General features: G+C 32.4%; 1 protein-coding gene across 5 annotated transcripts in view; it reads right to left on the bottom strand.

The window, feature by feature from the left end:
* LOC115888732 overlaps nucleotides 1–20,509 on the bottom strand; it is a 197,494-nt gene that overhangs the window by 20,982 nt on the left and 156,003 nt on the right. For 2 of the 5 annotated variants that reach the window (XM_030908553.1, XM_030908552.1), the window contains exon 1: nucleotides 13,946–14,327. The exons of the other annotated variants lie outside the window; for them this stretch is intronic. Coding sequence is in view for 1 of the 2 variants with exons in the window: in XM_030908552.1 (XP_030764412.1) it covers nucleotides 13,946–14,043 (98 nt within the window). In the remaining variant the exon portion in view is untranslated. Of the gene's footprint in view, nucleotides 1–13,945; nucleotides 14,328–20,509 lie in introns of those variants that run through there. 5 annotated transcript variants of the gene reach the window in all.

The raw sequence follows: 20,509 nt of genomic DNA, 5'->3' as shown, positions 1-20,509 counted from the left end.
TCACCTCCGTTAGGAGACGGTACTTGAAGAAGAAGAATTTGTTCAGGTTTTCTAGGCATTTTTTGACTAACTGAATTGATGGTTGTTAATGAGTTGATCACTTTTAAAGTTGCTTGACTATCGTATAAGATAGGGTTGCCAACTTTCAAAATAAGAAATAGACTACGACAGGGTAAAAAAGCAACACACGCGAAAAAATTTTTGAAACCTCTTCCAAATGTTGCCAAGAATTTTCCCAAAAGTAATGAAAACGTTATGCGGTTGATGCTCTTCCTTACTTTTCCAAAAACTATTTAGACTCAAAATTTGTAGAATAGATCAAGAAAAAACGGGATCAGCGATGGCTATCGAATAAAGATCTCGCTGTCATTTTATATCGCTGTCATTTTATATGTAAATTTATATGGGAAATGTCATCGATGTTCATTTCCCAGCTAACTGGACGCCGTTTTTTTTCGATCATACGGTATTTAGCTGGATAATGTAACCTAGAGATCAGAAGAAAAGCACAATTGATGTTTAAATGTCGCTCTGGAATAGGTCTTTAGTGTTTAATGAGAAGAAAAGGAAATTTATGGAGTGGTCAGATAGGGATTTTGAGGGAAGATGTCTCAACGCACTACAGAAAATTATTAAGAGTAAGAACATTTCTAGAAGTTTAAAAATCAGAATGTAGCAAACAATGATATAACCAATAGTGTTGTATGCATGTGAAACGTGGACGTTCAATGCAACGGAAAGTTCGAGGCTAGAGATTTGGGAAAGAAAAATACTGAAGAAGATTTTTGGAGTAAAGAAGATTTTGGAGAAGTAACTATATCGGGGACCGAGTATAACGGAAGTAGCAAAACAACAAAAAGACTGAGATGACTGGGACACATTGAAAGAATGACTGAATTCCTAGTATGATAGGTGGAAAGAAAAGGAGGGGTAGACCGAGAATCAGATGGAAAAAGGATGTACAAGAGAACTTGAGAAGGATAAGAGTGGATGGGTGGAGAATAAAGGCGAAAGACAGAAACAAATGGAGAAAGATAACCAATCAAGCCATGAGCCTTTTAGACTTTTAGAGCTATTATATATATACAGGGTGCTACAAATTCGAGGTACGAGCATTGGTATCTCGGTAACCGTAATAGATACGAAGATGGTTAAATTGAGGCAAAGTTGCGGTTTGGGATGTTTACCAAGATGCCATCAAAAAAGTTTTAAAAATGTCAAGGATTGCTGAGTTTTTTGGAAAAAACGAATTTTTTTGAAAATCAATTTTATTTTTTCCTGTCGTTACTTTTTAGAAAATCAAAAAACTAATTGCACACTCTCATAGCCACTTTATTAGGGCTCTCTGATAGTATTTTTAGATTTTCAAATTAGCTGATAATTTGTGAGATACAGAATACAGAGACCAACTTAATTTTTTTAAATACGGACCTGCAGTTTTTATTTTAGTTTTTGAAAGAACTCGGTCTCCTAAGTACAACGATATGCCACACTTTATACTTTTTTTTGTTTTTGGTACCTTAACAACAACAAAACTATTTAATTAAAAAATGCTACAAATGCTCGTACCTCGATCTAATCTTCTGAACCTCCAGTATATTTCCATTATCTCACCTTTTAATACACCAATAAAAATGTCGTCTTTTATTGGATGCAAAAGAAAGCTCATTAATAATTTTTAAGGATTAGTGCAATAACAAGGTCGTGTAGATATGTGGCATATCGAAAATCAATAAATACTTTTACTAAATGAGTGTCTATTTTTAACAATGTTCTAATATGTCTATACGTATGCTTGAGATATTAGCTCGTATCCTAGTATATTGTTTATTTCAAACCATACATAACTCATTTGGCGTTTATTTTTCAATAAATTTTAATATGTGTAATGCATACATTGTTACACTTATATTGCTTATTTTTATTTATGTAAAAAGTTCATTACCTCAATTGTTTGTGGAATTTAAAAATAAAAAATGTATTAGTATTCAAAAATATTAAAAATGCACAAATTAAAATTATTTTTGCCATTACCATGGAAACGCCTTTTGATTTTTAGGACTTGTTATGTTTTTTTTTAATTTTCTCTAAAACGGGATGGAAATTAAGAAAAGTATAAACGCCATTAACAATTTTAGACCAAGCAAATTTTTTTATGAAGAATGCATTTTTCTCAAAATGTCGATAATGAAAAAGTTTTGCCTCTTGTAAAGAAAATCCGAGGACATACTGTATAAAGCTATCAAAATTTAATTTTTCTAAGTTTTAAGTCAATTGCAATTTATAATTTATGTGTTATGATCCTTCTATATTTACTTATTTCTCTGAGGTTAAATTTGTAACAAAACGATCCGGTAATTTTAATTAAACAGAGGTTTAGTTTTATAGCCTAAATTAGGTAGATTCTATAACAAGAATATCTATATTTGAGCCTGTTGATGTATTCTTTAATGTCATCTCATTATATCGACTTGACTGTTACTTAAACAGATAAACCCCAAACACAATGATTTATCTCGATTTTGAAAAATTCGGACTTAGTTTAAAAACATTCCATTCTAAATTGGAAAACTTCAGAGAGATGATTGATATTTTTTTGTCTTAATTTAATATTAGACTAGATTAATACTTATTCTACGTCAGAGATGTTTTATTATTGAACGTTAATCTTAATTTAAAAACTGGAATATTTTTAATAATTTTAAAATATTTTTTTATAAGGTCACAGTAAAAGTCACGTAAGAGAGGTTAATTCGAGATGATTACTTAAATTCAATTGCTAGCTATTGGAATGTAAAATGTCAATTTTTTTTATCAAAAATGAAAAATTTCCATTAATGATCTATTTACACATATCAGTCATGTCTTAGTTCCGTCTCTGTACGTTTAGAGATGGGTAGATTCGGTATTTTAAAAGAGTCGGGTTCGGAGTTACATCAAGCTCAAGGGCCGGAACTGGTTGCAGTGAAAGGAGAAAGCAGCCCTAAAGGGGAGGACTTAACGGTCTTTCTGCCGGGGAGCAAAGGGAAAGACACCACCTATCTGCTGAGCCTTATCTAATGTCAGAACTTCAATGTAAAGTCATCAACTCGAGTGAGGAGGGTCATGGTCAGGTCCTCACAATAGGAATTGACCTCAAATCCAAGAAGGCGTTAGAGAAAGAGGGACATATCCTCTATTATAGATACGGGACAACACCGGTATCAGGTCTAAGGAGAGACCAAGTTAAAGAGGTGGAGAAAATGGAGACAGATCCTACAGCCTCCACCTCACGGGTTCCTCAGCCGGAGGCAAGCTCCTCGACTCTGCAGAGCGGCACGGAGAGCAAACCTCCAACTGTGAAAGGGTATGTACCCTCGGAGGAAGAACGGTTGTCGGAGGATGGGAAATCCCCTGTCCCCTCTACAACAGGGGTATGATGGGTTATAGATTGTGTGATGACTCAAGGAAGGGGGCACAATAGATCTTTAAGGTCGCAGTGATTAACCCCCTTCTTACTTACTCTACATTCTATATCAAGCTCCAGGTGTTCTGGTGTTTCCTCATTTTCCCCACAGAATCTGCATTGGACGTTGTTTCTCAGTTTCAGCCTACTGAGGTGTTCGTTGAGGAGACAGTGTCCTGTTAGAAACCCCGTGACAATCCGAAGATCGTTCTTACTTATATCAAGGAAAATCTTTGATTTTTCTCGGTCTTAAGCCCTGAGAAATTTTTTTGAGTATCTTAGACCGTTAGATTCCTATTCCAGTTTACGGATGGAGTCTTCCCGGTTCTTGAGGCCCGCTTTAAGTTGGTTTCCACTTAGGAAGCAGAACGGTTTGGTCCAGTAGTAGTTCAGTGTTCACTCCTTTTCTAGCAAGATTGTTTTCTTGTTCATTACCTTCTTCTTTCTCTTGGTGGGCTTGGATATCTGTTTTAGTATCGTTTTGCTTCATCTTGTTAATTTTCTTTAAGATAACTTTAAGCAAAATAAAACACTAAATCACCACAATACACCAAAACACTTTTACTTCTACACTGGACGCGCGTTTCGCTAACCATGTTAGCATCATCAGCAGATGATTATAAACTAAAATACAATCTACAATTGGAGCGTTTATATACTCGCTCAGTGGGCACAGAGTGGGCGTGGCAAGTAGCCAACCGAGTCAGAACCCACCGAGCGTAACAGTTATATTTCCGCCACTAAAGTAGTAGGAACAAAGAACTTGAAGGAATTGGACCGTTGTCTCTGTTCATACTATCTTTACATTTATTAATTCTGATGCTTTCATATGCATCTAATTGCCTGTAATTTGAGACTTGTTTAAGTAATTTTAAGTTATTAAGATCTATATAATCTTCTTTATCAACAATATGTTCGGCAACGCAAGATTTATCAGGTCTACCATATCTTTTTTTTGAGCTAAATGTTCTTTAAATTTAGTTAATATTGATCTTCTAGTTTGCCCAACATATTTCTGATTACAATCTTTACGAAAGTAAAAGTGTTTTGGTGTATTGTGGTGATTTAGTGTTTTATTTTGCTGTGTAACACCAAAAGTTCCAACCCTCAACTGTAATAACTTTAAGGACAATGTTGAACGGCGGACAAATCTTGCAGGCGGATACCTATCGCATGTGAATAACGGACTGTCCGTGTGTCTGCCATAATAATGGACGACTTAGTTTTCTTAATAGCTAGATTGTTCTCATTTTTTGATGATTAGCCTTTATTGCTAACCTCGCAGCTAAAAACTCCACAAGCAGTGTAGATATGTATAATATACCAAAAATTCCATATTAAACTTGTAATACTTATTTACGGATCTGCTACATATCGAATAAATAATATTAATAGATACCATTATTTACCATTTGGTGATCTTTTTAACGGCATCAGTGTAAATAAAAAGTAAACAAAAGTTGTTAGTTAGATAACCTTTGCCACGGTCTAACATTATGTTATTACGCTGCGAGTTGTGTTCAGATTTTTCAAAATATTTCAAAAATTGAATAATAGTATTCTATCCAAAAAAATCCTTTATGGGTATTTCGCCACTGCACTGCAAGAAAAATCTACAAAATAAAATAGTTCTTTTTTGTAAACACTTCTGCGTTAAACCTAAACGGACACCGCTTGTCAGAAGTTATGTTTACAGTAATAAAAATTTGCCTAACAAAGAAAAAAATGCTTAACTTTCCGTCGTCAGAAGCAAAAAAATACAAAGAATAAAGAAAAAAAAACTATTTAAAATATTTAAATTCAAACTATTATGAGAACACTTTAGTTTTTTTTAAAACAAATACGTCTACAAGAAACCGTTGACGTTCTGTTAAAATGACATTATATCAAGATAAACTTCAAAATTAACAATTACTACCTGATAACAATTACTTAATAAGGTAAAACCAAAAAGCCCCAAACTTCCTGCATGATTATTTTTAAATTTTACGTATGTTATGTTTATTTATCTTGTATCTATTGTTCTTTAAAATCAAAGAAGCGATTGCCATACATTACTAACATCTACAGATGCATGAGCAATACATTTATTTTTATTAGATTGAATTAAAAAAGCCTCTTTTATTTTTTTTTAGAGGCTATCGCTTCTTTCATTATAATTTTGGCGTTATTAAAATTTATTCTGTGCCCTGTGTCTCAAGAATCCTGACAAATCTTTGATTTGTGGAAATCTCCCTTTCTTAAATAATCTTTATGTTCTTTAATTCTAAAATTTAAGGGTCTAGATTTTTCACCAATGTAAAATTTATCGCATTCACATGGTATTTGGTATATTACATTTTCTGTTTGTTGTTCTGTATTCATTGATTTAGTATGTGATAAAATGGATCTAAGTGTATTTTGTGTTTTGAAAGATGTTCGTATATTATATTGTTTTCCTATCCTTCTTATTTTTTCCGAAACGCCTCGTATGTATGGAATTGTAAGTTGTATATATTGTGTATTGTTATCATTGTGTCTATGATTTGGGGTTTGTATTTCGTTTAATGTTTTGTCAATAAAATATGGTGGAGAGTTGTTTTTTATTAATGTATTTTTTATGTGGTTTATATCTCTATTTAGTGAAATGTCGTCTGTACATATTATTTTTGCCCTATCATATAAATTTTTTATAACACCTTTTTTTACACTTATACTGTGATTAGATGTGAAATTTAAGTATCTATCTGTGTTTGTGGGTTTTCTGTAAACATCTAAAATTAGTTTAATTTGAAACTTTGACACTAAAACATCAAGAAATGGCAAACGATTACCTCTCTCTACTTCTAAAGTAAATTTTATGGTAGGTTCGCCAGAAATTATATAATCCAAAAAAATGTCTATTTCAGAAACGCTATGTTGCCATATTGCAAAAATATCATCAACATAACGCAGCCATATTACAGGCTTTTTTGAAAAACTATTTATTGTATTATTTTCAAAATCTTCCATAAAAAAAAAAAAAAATGTTGCTGCGCGACAAAATTTGATCGTATTTTCAAATTTCAAAAGAGAGCAGTTCGATACTTCTTGGGACTAAACAGTAGAACTCACTGCCAGAATTTCTTTAAAAATTTCAAAATACTGACTCTTCCTTCCTTATTAATTTTTGAATCCGTTTGCTTAATCCGCAAGCACATATTCTCTATTCCGGAAAGGCCTTCTCACAACTATCCACTTAGGAATGCGGAGCACGATATTTATCTGCCAACCCCGAGCTCAGAACTAGTTAAGGGCTCAATACTGTACAATGCCAAGAAAATGTACAATCATTTGCCTTCGAATATCAAGTCACTTTCATTCTTTCCCGCATTTCGCAAAGCTCTGAAATCATACTTACTGGAGAGAGCCCTATATGCGGTAAACGACTTTTTTGTTGATGTTTAATCATGAACAATTTAGAATTTTAATTTTAATATTTTGATCATCTCACACACTGGTTAAAGGTCTAGTATTTAATATTTTATAACTCTTGATTTTATGTTATTATAACATGATTTTATCCATTTACAGTTTTCCTTTTTAAAATTTTCTAGATACGCCTGTGTTCTGCAATGTCCATATATGTTTTATTTGTAATTTTATGACGTAAATTTTTTTTTTGAATTGATTTGTATTGTATGACATTTTTTGTATTATTTGTATATTTGTTTTTGTGCTTTTTTTGTTTTGCTTTGTCGATGAAGCTGTTTTGGCTTTTTGTACAATAAAGCGTTGTTTTTTTTATTTTTCTTTCCTAAAATATTTTAATTAAAAGAAAAAATAAAAAAGTGGTTTGGTGTTGAAACGCTGTGCTGGTCAAGCTTAATCACGTCACTAAAATTTTATTTGATATTAACTACAATTTATACCTTGAAGTGTAAGTGTTTATGGACGTGTATTAATACGAAAAAAGCCACAAAATGTTTTTGGCAAAGTTTTGACATAAAATTCTCCTCTGAGCGTCATTTAACTTTGACGTTCGAGTATAGCAAACAATATGTCTCGATTTAGCCGGTCCATTGCCCTTTATATTATTTAAGTTAACTACTATTATATGATTGACTCAACGCGTACGCAAGTAGTATGACAAAATCCATGATCTCAAATTAATAAGATAGCTTTGTCTCTTATCTTTATCTTAATTCTCTCAGGATAAGGAAAACGTTGAAAAAAACCCGATTAGAATTACATTTTTCTGTGAAACTTATGTGTATTCGTGACCTAAATTTAACAGCTATGTGCCGATGTCAAGTATTTAATTATATAGTCGTTTCATTAGAAACTGTGACTGATTAATTATAATCTGTCGCTAATTTTAGGAACTTAAAATATTACTTGTAAACTGGAGTTAAATTCTCCGTAAGGTCGTTGCACCAGCGAACATTGAGATTTCACATTTTTTTGAGTTCTGTAAATAATTTTGTAATTCCTTTTGTTTTTCAATTTCTATTGCTTTATTTTTTTATCTTTATCAAAGAGATCTTTAGAAAAATATAGTTAGTTAGTCAGGGACTTTCAGGATGGAGCACCAATGCATTTAATAATACAGTATGATCGAAAAAAGCGTCAAAGACGGCTGGGGAATGACAATTGATGATAATTTTGACGAGGTAAATCTCTACATGTCATTTACTAAAAATTGAAACTTGTTAAAAATTATAGAATGACTAAAAAAAGATAGAATGTTTAGTAGGTAGATATAGTATGTTTAATATTGTATGTATAACTGGTATATTATGTAATCATGCCATTTTCAACGCCTGTAGTTAATAATAATAAAGCAGTAAATCATGCGTAAACATTGCGATAGGACCAATTTACAATTTATCTCGGAATGTAGCATTTTTACATATCAAATGTCACAACAGTTGTTCTGTTTTGACTTCTGCATTTCCGAGACAATTATTGTTAACGGTATTTTTTCCATTGAGTTGAGGCCAGAGTAACCGACAAATATGACTGAAGACAAATATGTATGTATATCTAAATTATTTTATTTAATTATTATTAAGTTTAAAGATTAAAGAGAATTATTTGTTTTGATGCAATTTTTGAATCGAATGAGGTTGTGTAAATTTCACTGTTTGTCTGTAATTATCATAGCTTAAAAGATATACAACCTCAGAAAAGCAAAAAGAAAGCGATACAGATAACTTTTTCTTGCCACCTGTATACGCTACGCCGAATCTATTTTAAACGATGCTCTAATAAATTTACTTTGGCTTACAAATTAATATTTAAAATAATTAGTGGGTTTACGTGTATTGTGTGCTTAAACTATCTCGAATACGTTTACGAAAACAAGGTCTGTACAAAGCGATAAGCGACGAGATATATTCTCCACATACCGGGGAATATCAAAAAGTACCATATCTTGTTATAGGTGAAATAAAATAGCTAATTAATCGCTGGATTTATTATAATCTTTAGAAAATGGTTATATTTATGCCTCAAGGCAATTATAAGTGTTTTAATTACCGAGATAGATAATTTTATTTCTTACTGAATTTAGTATACTTTGTCCCATTTTAAAACGACACAAATATTACATTTATTAATCTTCCTAAGCTAATTTTCTCAAATCGCGATTTTTAACGATAAAATAGTGAATTATCAACCAGCAAGTCAGATTTTAAAGAAAAATGATTCAGGAAGATCTTCCGCAAGAAATTATTAACCAGGTAAGAGGCGGCTACAGCACAAATACTGCCAGAAAAGTCTCGTGGCGTATATGATAGGGAATTCAAGGCGTTTGAAGAGTAGATGAAAGTAAAACATGTCAAAGGTATAAATGAAACTATCTTGCTTGCTTACTTCTTTGAACTACAGAAGAAATTTGTTTAATTTAATGTTAATGTTAATTTAAATAAATAATTGAATTAGTAATTTATGAATAAAGCTTAATAATTTCTATAAAATGGTGTGGCTTTGAAGTTTGAAGTTATAACACACTAGTTTGTTATAACTTCAAAAACTCACGCGTGTGTTATTATTTATTTTATATGCATGTATCGGGTGTTGCATCGCCGAGCGGGACATAGGAATCCCATGTAAATTTTAATGTGGTCGATTATTGGCTTCCCTAATTATTTTAGAGAATAATTCTATTTAGGTTTATTGAAGAGCACTAGAACCCACATTCAAAAGAATAACTTTAGATATTTTTATTAGCCCGTGTACGAGTTATCGCCGATTTCTTTTTAAATATTTGGCCCTGTATTTACTTATGAGTACCAGTCAAGGTAAAAGATAACTGTCAAATGAAGTTGTCATTTCAGAAATTTATCTATTTAGTGCTTTATTATTATTATTAAAAACTCATACCTACATCGAAAATATTAGCCATGAACAAATAATGAATAAATAACTTTATTTTACTTTAATTCATATTAATTTGTATTTATAAATACATCTTTAAGATTTCCGATGTAGGAATGAGTTTTCAATAATAATTGATAATAATAAAGCACTAAATAGGTAAATTTCTGAAATGACAACTTCATTTGACAGTTATCTTTTACCTTGACTGGTACTCATAAGTAAATACAGGGCCATAAGAAAAAAGAAATATTTAAAAAGAAATCGGCGATAACTCGTACACGGGCTAATCAAAAATATCTAAAGTTATTCTTTTGAATGTGGGTTTTAGTGCTCTTCAATAAATATAAATAGAATTATTCTCTAAAATAATTAGGGAAGCCAATAATTGACCCCATTAAAATTTACATGGGAATTCCTATGTCCCGTCCGACGATGCAACACCCGGTATACATGTGAGTAATGTCTGTATAAGTAGTGACTGTTGGATAAAATACATTTTTTGTTCTTTATAGGAAGAAAATATATATAGGAAGAATAATATAGGAGAAAAATACTTTATATAAGACATTTTTAATAAATCACACGTTCTGTATATATGACCGCTATGTAAATAGTAAATATTGATTTTTGATATTGCAGCTTTAACTTAGCCTCCTGCACGAATGACAATTTAATTTTATATACTAAATCTGTGGTAAACAAGTTTAGCGCCAAGTTGAATTTAGCGCTACTCATGTAAACCAGCTGATTATGGTGCAGCATTATTTACTCACATTGGGAATCTTTGCCAAATTTGAATTTTCAAATTCAAAATTAAATCGAAAACGTAATATCCCGGCTGGTTACATTTTCAAAACAAATTCTATAAATGTAAAGATGTATTTTTTTCCGGTGTTTTTATTTTTGGACTATATTATTATTTATTTGCTTGTGGTTATATTTATGGATGAAGGAAACTTGGAATCGAAATAAACTGTGAAGGTTTTGTCGGTTTCCGAATTTTTATAGAAATGCCATTGAAATTAAGGTTATCTTTTTTTTGATATGATTATGATGCATGTGTCGTAGGCGTAAAGCTAATCCACTCTTCGCTAAAGTATCAATATTTTGTTTTCCGTCGTATAATAAACAAATAGAAAATTTAATTTCTAATTTAAAAACAGGTAAAAAAAGTTAAATGATTTAGCAACAAATTATGTAAATACTAGAACAAAACTCATTGAGCTTTTAAATACATGATAATCTTACGCCGCTACGCGCCGACATGCAATTTTTAGTTGGCGGATTATTTAGTTGTAGAAAGGAAACCAATATATTCTTATGGACATGGAGCTGCGCACACATGCAATCAATTAGTCGGCCAATCGGCTTCACAAGAATGTATTGTTTTTACTTTTGCAACATAAATATTATTTATATTATGGATATTCTATTAATTTTAATTGTGTTTTTTAAACATTTTGAATGATCGTAAACAAAAAAGTATAAGGTGTAATTGAAACCATTAATATATTCCACTAATTGCGAAGTTCTGAATGAAGATTAAGAGTTTGTTAACTTTTTTCTACTGTTTCAAAAATTACTATAACTAATTTTGACGATTTTTCGATTTCGAAAAATTGAAACCACTAATTTCTTTCATTAATTCGAGCTTTCGAATGAAGCTTATATGTCAAAAAACTCAATAGAAGTTATTTTAAATTTTAAAAAAATAATTATGTAATAGCTATTTATGTAACTAGTACCTAAAATGATGTTTTTTAGGACGAATCATTACTGTTTGCGGACGAGGCGTTAGCCGAGTCCGAAATAGTAGATGAGTCCTAAAAAACATAATTTAGGTACGTGTTACATACACTATTTTTTGTCATACGCTTTTTACAGTTTTTTAGAACGCATATTTGCAAAATTTTCCATATTTGAAATTATAATGTTTGAAAAAAGTTGGCTTTATAAATTCATATCTTAGTAACGAGTTTGTTTATTTCATCGCATTTTGACATGTCATTCGAAATTTGTCACAAAATCACACAAATTCATCAACAATTTTAAAATGTTCCAAAATCCCGAACATATTGCTAATAAGGCCAAAGAAATCGTGTTGGATTTACTTCCTGTGAAGTCTCGTGCCATTTACCAGAAAGAATATGATGTTTTTAATGAATGGAAAGACAAAATGGCGTATTCGTTGTAAATGAAGATGTATTGCTAAATTATTTCCACGAAAAAGTAAGTACCTAGGTACCTATTTAAAAGAGGCTTTTAAATTAAAATATTCTTAAATTACAGTCACAAACATTCAAACCATCGTCAATTTGGTCGAAATATTCCATGCTGAGAGCAGTGTTAAGTGTTAAAGAAGATATTTATATTGACAAATTTCCAAAACTTATTGCTTTTTTGAAGAGGAATTCGGTTGGTTACGAGCCTAAAAAGTCTAAGGTTTTGTCCATAAAAGAGATCGGTGATTTTTTGGCCACGGCTAGTGATGAAACTTATTTACTTACTAAGGTAAGTTTGCGATAATGATTTTTAAAATATATAGATGGTTTCTTATTCCATTGTATTTGATTTTTAGGTAGCTCTTGTCATTGGCCTTTGTGAGCATGTAGAAGAGAAGAATTGTACTCTCTACGAGTGCAAGACATCATAGAAAAAGACAACAGCTGCCTTTTAGTTACCCTTGCGGATACAAAAACTAATATCAAAAGAGTGTTTCCGGTGGTGAACGAAGGGAACGTTGTCAATCCAGTTGAGTTGTATAGAAAATATGCTTGTCTTAGGCCAAAAAATGTACCACATGATTATGTCTTCATCTCTTATCGTAAAGGAAAATGCACCGTGCAACGAGTCGGCATTCATTCATTTGGGAAGATGCCATCGATTGTAGCAGCATTTTTAAAGTTGTCGAACCCAAACGAATATACAGGTCATTGTTTCCGACGTAGTTCTGCTACTCTTGCTGCAGATGCAGATGTGGATTTTACATCGCTGAAACGCCTAGGAGGTTGGAGGTAAAAATTTTAATATTTTCCGATCTTGTTCTAAACAACAATAATTATTTAGGTCGTCCACAGTGGCCGAAGGTTACATAGAAGAATCTATTGAGAAAAAGAAGAAAGTTTGCAAACTGCTAATGGGGGAAAAGAAAATCGCGACCACTTCCACGGATGTATTACCAAGTACATCATCGTTCGCATTTACTCCACCTCATCAGAAAGTAAATTTACCTGCCAATGGAGGAGTCGTTTCGATTGCAGATGCAAGTTTTCAAAATGCACAAAATTGTTCATTTCATTTTTATTTTTCCAAATAACTTAGCTTTTGATATTGTTAGTATTTAATAATTTAAAAATCAAATACAATGGAATAAGAAACCATCTATATATTTTAAAAATCATTATCGCAAACTTACCTTAGTAAGTAAATAAGTTTCATCACTAGCCGTGGCCAAAAAATCACCGATCTCTTTTATGGACAAAACCTTAGACTTTTTAGGCTCGTAACCAACCGAATTCCTCTTCAAAAAAGCAATAAGTTTTGGAAATTTGTCAATATAAATATCTTCTTTAACACTTAACACTGCTCTCAGCATGGAATATTTCGACCAAATTGACGATGGTTTGAATGTTTGTGACTGTAATTTAAGAATATTTTAATTTAAAAGCCTCTTTTAAATAGGTACCTAGGTACTTACTTTAAACAAATAACTTAGCTTTTTGATATTGTTAGTATTTAATAATTTAATTATAAATATATGTATAATTTTATGTGATTTTGTGACAAATTTCGAATGACAAAATAAAACAACCAAATAACGAATTTAGACATTTTAGTCCATAAAGGTTGCCATGACGACCTTTACGGCCTAGGCCGAAAAAGAAACATTTTACGGACTGAAATGAGTCCGTAAAATAGCTGTTTTTGGGAGCGTATGACAAAAATATATTTCTGGTGCTAGCAGGTGCAGACTTTTGATAATATAAATAAATATGTATCTAATATATCTTAAAATCCTTCTTCTTGTTAGGCTTATTAATCACAATATAAATTCAAATCCACACAAACTCGTTTAGTTCCTTTCGAATCATCAGTAACACACTCCGATTTCACAACAACTCTCTAATAAACCCCAAACAAAACTTTCGAGATACTCACTGCATGAACTGGAGCAATTTATTCGACAAAATGCTATTATCGGACACGCAGTTACTGTCGTTTACTTCCGCCAGCCTCTGATCACTTATAAAACCCATATTCACACAACACCGTTTCAATCGAAGATTTTTTGCGCGCACAAGAACTTGAATTTTGTGTGAAAATGTGATGTAGATGGACACTTACAACACGAGAAGGGCAAGAAAAAGAGTTCTTCCAGCCATGGATAGATGATCGGTATTCATGTATTGGTTTTTAACTAACGCGACACATGCTATGAGCGAATGATCTCGCGGATCGGTGCAGGAATTTACCGCTTTGTCTAAAGCCGGTGAACGTTGACTGAATCGCAGGATTATGGTCCGTCGAGCGGCGAAACTTTGCGTCTCGCGTCGATGTAATAATAGTTTGAAGTGGGAAGTGGATATAAAAGCAAAACGTGGTACTTTCCGCGTGTAATTGCAGGAAGACGGTGCACCGTGATGGGTAAACCTCTGTCCTGCTGAGCTATGCGCAATGCCTCAAACAAGATCATTTGTTCAGAATGTGTTGATAAAAATACCACCCGTGGGTCAACTTTCGTTTAGCTGAAATCAGTTATTACAAAAAAGAAATTTCTTTATAATCTATATTTTCTTATCATTAAAAAGCTACTGTGAACCACGGAAAACACAAATTTTCCTGCGGAAATGCCTAATTTCCAAATTTCGCTCTTTCGAATAACTGAAATCTGCTATAAAAAATACATTTTGCCTTTTATTTTTAATATTTTTCTGAACATATAAACACAAAAATTTTCCTGCGGAAATAAGCTGTTTTCATTTTCTAAGGACATTTATTAGACTTTAGAATAGCTGAAATCAGTTATATAAAAAATAAATATATTTTTGCCTTTTAGAAGCATTTACAGACTCAGGAAAATAAAAAATTTCCTGCGGAAATGCTTGATTTTTATTTTCCATTTATTCATGCAGATGAAGCACTTTTGAACCAAAAAAAATCATTTAAAACTGTATGAAATGCTAACCAATCTAATAATATTTTTATACAAAATCACAGTTAATTATTAAAATATAAAAACCACAGCTTAACACCCTCCACAAAGAAAAGCTCACCAAAGCAACCCAGTTCATTTCCCCAGTCATTTTTTATATAACAGATTTCAGCTAAACGAAAGTTGAGCCTCACCCGTACAAATAAACCTCGTACCCAGGAGTATTTCGTGCTTAAAACAGGCCATGAGCTGAAAATTCACTTGAGTAACTTCAGGAAAAACGGAAACATTTTTTGTATATTTTTACTTACTTACTTACTGCCATCGCACAGGTCGTACAACATTCAATGGAACGAAATATAATAATAATAGCTCCCGTATATAGCGTTTAACGCCTTGGGAGTAGCAAGGTACAGCTTGACATACTAGAGCCGTTCGGTATACAAGGAAGGTAATGTGGCTAGCACTACGCTTCAACCGCCTATTATTACCGCAGGATTGTGAATCCCAAGTACTCATTTAAGGCTGAGTCGACCTAGGTACCCAAACTATTTTTATTTTAATAAAAATAGTCGGCTGATGAAATGCCGGGTGTGGGGATCGAACCCACTACCTTGAGATTGGTAGACGAGAGCCTGCACCTCTACGCCATCCACCGGGCATCAAGACCGTAAACGTATAGAGTAGATACTACGACTGGAAAGATGGGAAGGAGGCATTTCAATAAATGGGCAAAAAATAAATAATCTACGCTTTGCAGATGATACAGCACTACTCGCTTATAGCATTTAAGAAGAGCTAATCAATTTAGAAAATAGGCTAGAAAACGAAAGCAATCGGCCAAAATCATGATAGTTGATAGGCAATATAACAGCCATCCAAATATAAGACAAATCGACGCACGGTGGGGTATTAGCATGAAAAAGGTGATCGAAATTCGAAAAAGCAAATAACGTGTTTAAGATTTCCCAAAAAAAGATAAATGATAAGTTAAATCATGTCTGCCATGATTGGCGTTGCTATGGGTGTGTTTAGTTGCATTCATTTGTTTCAACGAAACGTCAAAGTTGTTACTTCTCACAGATAAGAGGAAAATGGCTAAATTTTATGTTTAAAATTATAAATTGTTTTTGTTCTTGTGCTTTTTTTACGTTTATATTATTGTTTTGATTGAAAATGGCTCAGCAAGCTGCAGGTATGTATTCTACAAAAACGTATTATTAATTTTGATATTCTCTATACTAACGATTTTTTTTGCAACTAAAAGTTGAGCGTTCAGAAAATTTGATTAAATTTGTGACATTTTTATTATACTTAGAGATTTAGTTGCGCATTTCGAAGAATTCAGCATATTGTCTATATACGTTTTACTTAGTAAACATTGGTCTTTCATACAGTAAAATAAAATACTGCGACTTTTTGCGACTTTGTTGATAAAATGAGAAAAACATTCTTGGTTTCCTCTAATTTGCCAATCAGTGATATACTAATGCGATGTGTAAACCGCGATGGCATTGTTGTGTACAAAGCGATCGCATTAGTGCCATTAGCAGTATAGCACAATTTGGCATTAGTAGCGACTTTAGTGGTATGGGCATTGCTCGCGGATCAGTCGTAGCATTAGTTGCAATATTATTACTGGCATTAGTGGCATTGACCGTGGAAACACTGGAACAGTGATTTTTCTTTCTTTTTTTTAGAATCGACGAATTGTCCTTTATTTTGTTCATATTATTTCCTCTTTAATTGAACATAGCAATAATTTATATAAGGTCTACATAAAAAATTTCGATCAACTATCTGTGTCAAATACCCCACTGTGCGCCGGCAAACGAACGCATTAAACAAGTTTCAACAGAGACACCTTAGATAACTCTTAAGAATCAAATGGCTCCATCATGGCTCAAACGTATCAGTTCTCGGAAAAGCTAGCTGCTAGAGCGCTGAAGTCACGATTACTAAAGCCCGCTTAAAATTGGCTGGTCACGTATACAGGATGCAAGAAAACCGCCTACCGAAATTTCTTCTTTACGGTGAGCTTGTAGAGGGTAAGAGGAAACCTGGTGGACAACTCTTGGTCAGTCTCCCAACAGCTACCTTTGCCATGTTGCACCTACGCTTCACCTCTTCTTCCGATGTGCCTGTATTTGTCAGTAGTGATCCCAGGTATACGTATGACTTAACGACTTCAAAGCCGTCGCACAGTGGGGTATTTGACACAGATAGTTGATCGAAATTTTTTTATGTAGACCTGATATAAATTATTGCTAATTTCACTTAAAGAGGAAATAATATGAACAAAATAAAGGATAATTCGTCGATTCTAAAAAAAGAAAGAAAAATCACTGTTCCAGTGTTTCCACGGACATTGCCACTAATACCAGTAGTAATATCGCAACTAATACTACTAATGCTACGACTGATCCGCGAGCAATGCCCATACCACTAAAGTCGCTACTAATGCCAAATTGTGTTATACTGCTAATGCGATCGCTTTGTACACAACAATTCCATCGCGGTTTACACCTCGCATTAGTATATCACTGATTGGCAAATTAGAGGAAACCAAGAATGTTTTTCTCATTTTATCAGCAAAGTCGCAAAAAGTCGCAGTATTTTATTTTACTGTATGAAAGCCCAATGTTAAAATTTAATCAAATTTTCTGAACGCCTAACTTTTAGTTGCAAAAAAAATCGTTAGTATAGAGAATATCAAAATAAATAATACATAATTTTTAAAATAATAAATAATTTTTGTAGAATACATACCTGCAGCTTGCTGAGCCATTTTCAATCGAAACAATAGTATAAACGTAAAAAGAGCACAAGAACAACAAGAATTTATAATTTTAAACATAAAATTTAGCCATTTACCTCTTATCTGTGAGAAGTAAAAACTTTGACGTTTCGTTGAAACAAATGAATGCAACTAAACACACCCATAGCAACGCCAATCATGGCAGACATGATTTAACTTATCATTTATCTTTTTTTGGGAAATCTTAACACATTTGCTTTTTCGAATTTCGATCACCTTTTTCATGCTAATACCCCACCGTGTGGCGGTACGGCACCTAGATTTCGCTTCTATATAACATGGTGGGAATTATTATTGCTCGGTACACTGTAATTTTCGTTTTTGTGCTCAAGTCATAATTGTAGAAAATCCTATCTTTTAATGTCCAGAATGCCCTTGGGGCGCTGCTAATTCTGTGCTGAATTTCAGAGTGGGCCTTTACCGAAATCAAACTGTTGAGGTACTTGAATTCCACTACATACTCCAATAGTTCTTCTTCGATTTTTATAGCATTGTTATGATTTTCCCTTACTTTTTCTACATTTTTGTGAAAGCCAAATGTTAAAGCACTTAGCAAAACATAGACACCGGAAATCTCATTCAAATCGGAATAAGGGTTCTTAAAATATCTAAAAAAGGTGTGTTAATTTTTTTTAAAGTTTGATGCCCTCTAGCGGATAAACCAAGCACTTTTGTACAGAGATAAATTGTGTCCAATGAACTTATTTTGATTCCAAAAACACGTAGTAGCTCTATATCCACGGAATATTGTAACATCCTGTATTTTTTGGCTAATTTATGAATTGCAGTAAAAATATTAAATCAAACACGTGCGTGGAACGATATGGAAAATTTTAAATTTACAACACACCCATAACATTAAATTGCTCATTCTATTTCTCTGGTTGGTATTATGTTTTTTAATTTGGTGATTGACCGGTACGCCGTCCGAGACACACGATGACGTAAGACGGATCGCACTTCAATAAAAAAACACGTCCAAATTCAATTATAAATCTTGCGCTATAGGTTTTTGTTTATATCCGAGATCGATGGATTGAATTAATACCATAGATGTTCGAAATAGTAGAGAGATTCGATGATATACATTCGCCGTTATTTCTTAGCTCTATTTTACTAGTCCGAAAAAGTAGCAAAATAAGCGTTCGGCATTTAACGTTTTATGTCAAACTGGCTAGGTATTTTAACACAAATGAAGAAGGAAATTAAAGATAAAGGATTATACTATATCCGTATTATAGCACATTTTTAAACAACTTCTTTATTTTTAAGATTTTGATGGTCAAACATCAACAAAATATTCCTTATGTTTGAACTAAATTTTCTCGAAAGTAAAGACATAATTTAAAATTCCGTTACAATACGGAAATAGATTGAAGTTTTGTGATTACAGTGATATATAATTTATATGGATTTGTAACAAATTATTCGCTATTTTATGGCAAATGCTGAAGCTCTGTAAACCTTCAAAACCGACAATCAAGCCTTAATCAAAGCACGTGTGTTTGGAATTTTGGGTGTGGTTTTTTTTTGAACACGACAGGATCGGGCTAAACCTTAGGCAGATTTCTGAAATATAATATATATTTCTTTCGGCCACACACACGCTTTACCCGACCCCTGAGAGCAACCCAGCGCAATAGACCCTTAAGTTAAAATATGTAGTATACTTGTATTCATTTAAAACTTCCCAATATGGCGGACTTCAGTATGGGAGGCTTAAAAAACGAAAATCTCTAATCTGGAATCGACTGTACTTCAAATCGTTCAAATTAATAATCTGTGGTAAATCCAATTGAACTCTGACACTTGGCATGCGCTTGGCTGACATTGACGTTTACGGTTCCTTTTTCTAAATATTTTCATTATTTTTTGAGTTTTTATTCACAAATTCTACTTGATTTTGTTCTTTTATTTAACCTGCAACCTGCAGTATTAATTATATAGTTATAAATAATCTTTTCACCGATCAAGAATTGACGAATAGGCTGGAAGATATTCAAAATGTGTAAAACGCTTAAAAACGTATTAGAAAACATTGACTCGTTCACAAATTCGTGAAAATAAATTAGTCCAGATGTTTGTAAAAAGGTCTCTAATTATTTTGAGAAGTTTCCTCGTATCAGTCATTTTCAGGATTGTAATATGTACTATATGATAATAAATAGATTAAAACTTATATTCCAGGAAACAGCGCCGGCATTACAGATTGTTGTAAATCAGTTTTAAAATATAAAGAAGGTTTAAAACAGGTTTAAAAGTTGAGTTAGTAGAGAAGACCTAAATAAGGTAATGTTGGTAATGGGACCAAACATCAAATAACACTTGAAATATATAATTATGTACAATAATTTGAAGTAGTTTTTATGAATCTTTTTGATATCTATTCCATTGTTTTTATATTTCTTGAAATATATATTTTTTTACTTTACAGGATACACAAAGAATAATAAAAAATACAGTTACTCAGTAAAAGCACTTAAGGTTTGTAATAGATGTAGTTAGAATATCAAACACTAAACCAAACCAAAAATTATGTTTTATTTTACTGGTATTCCTCACATTTGAAGGGAAAGTCATTTTATAAATAAGCAGGACATTGTATAGTACACTCTATATTAATAATTGTTTTTTATCCTATACTTGTTAGTTAACGCATCACTTACTAGGTATAAAATCAGTATAAAATTTAGTACTGATTAACCTATATTTGTGGTTGTGATATATTCTGATGTGTTTCTGGCAATTTAAA

The sequence above is a fragment of the Sitophilus oryzae genome, unplaced genomic scaffold (assembly GCF_002938485.1).
Source record: "Sitophilus oryzae breed Bouriz unplaced genomic scaffold, Soryzae_2.0 scaffold_808_pilon_pilon, whole genome shotgun sequence".
NCBI classification, from domain to species: Eukaryota; Metazoa; Arthropoda; class Insecta; order Coleoptera; family Curculionidae; genus Sitophilus; species Sitophilus oryzae.
Note: the sequence above shows the minus strand (reverse complement) of the source record. Positions and strands in the feature narration are given on the sequence as shown.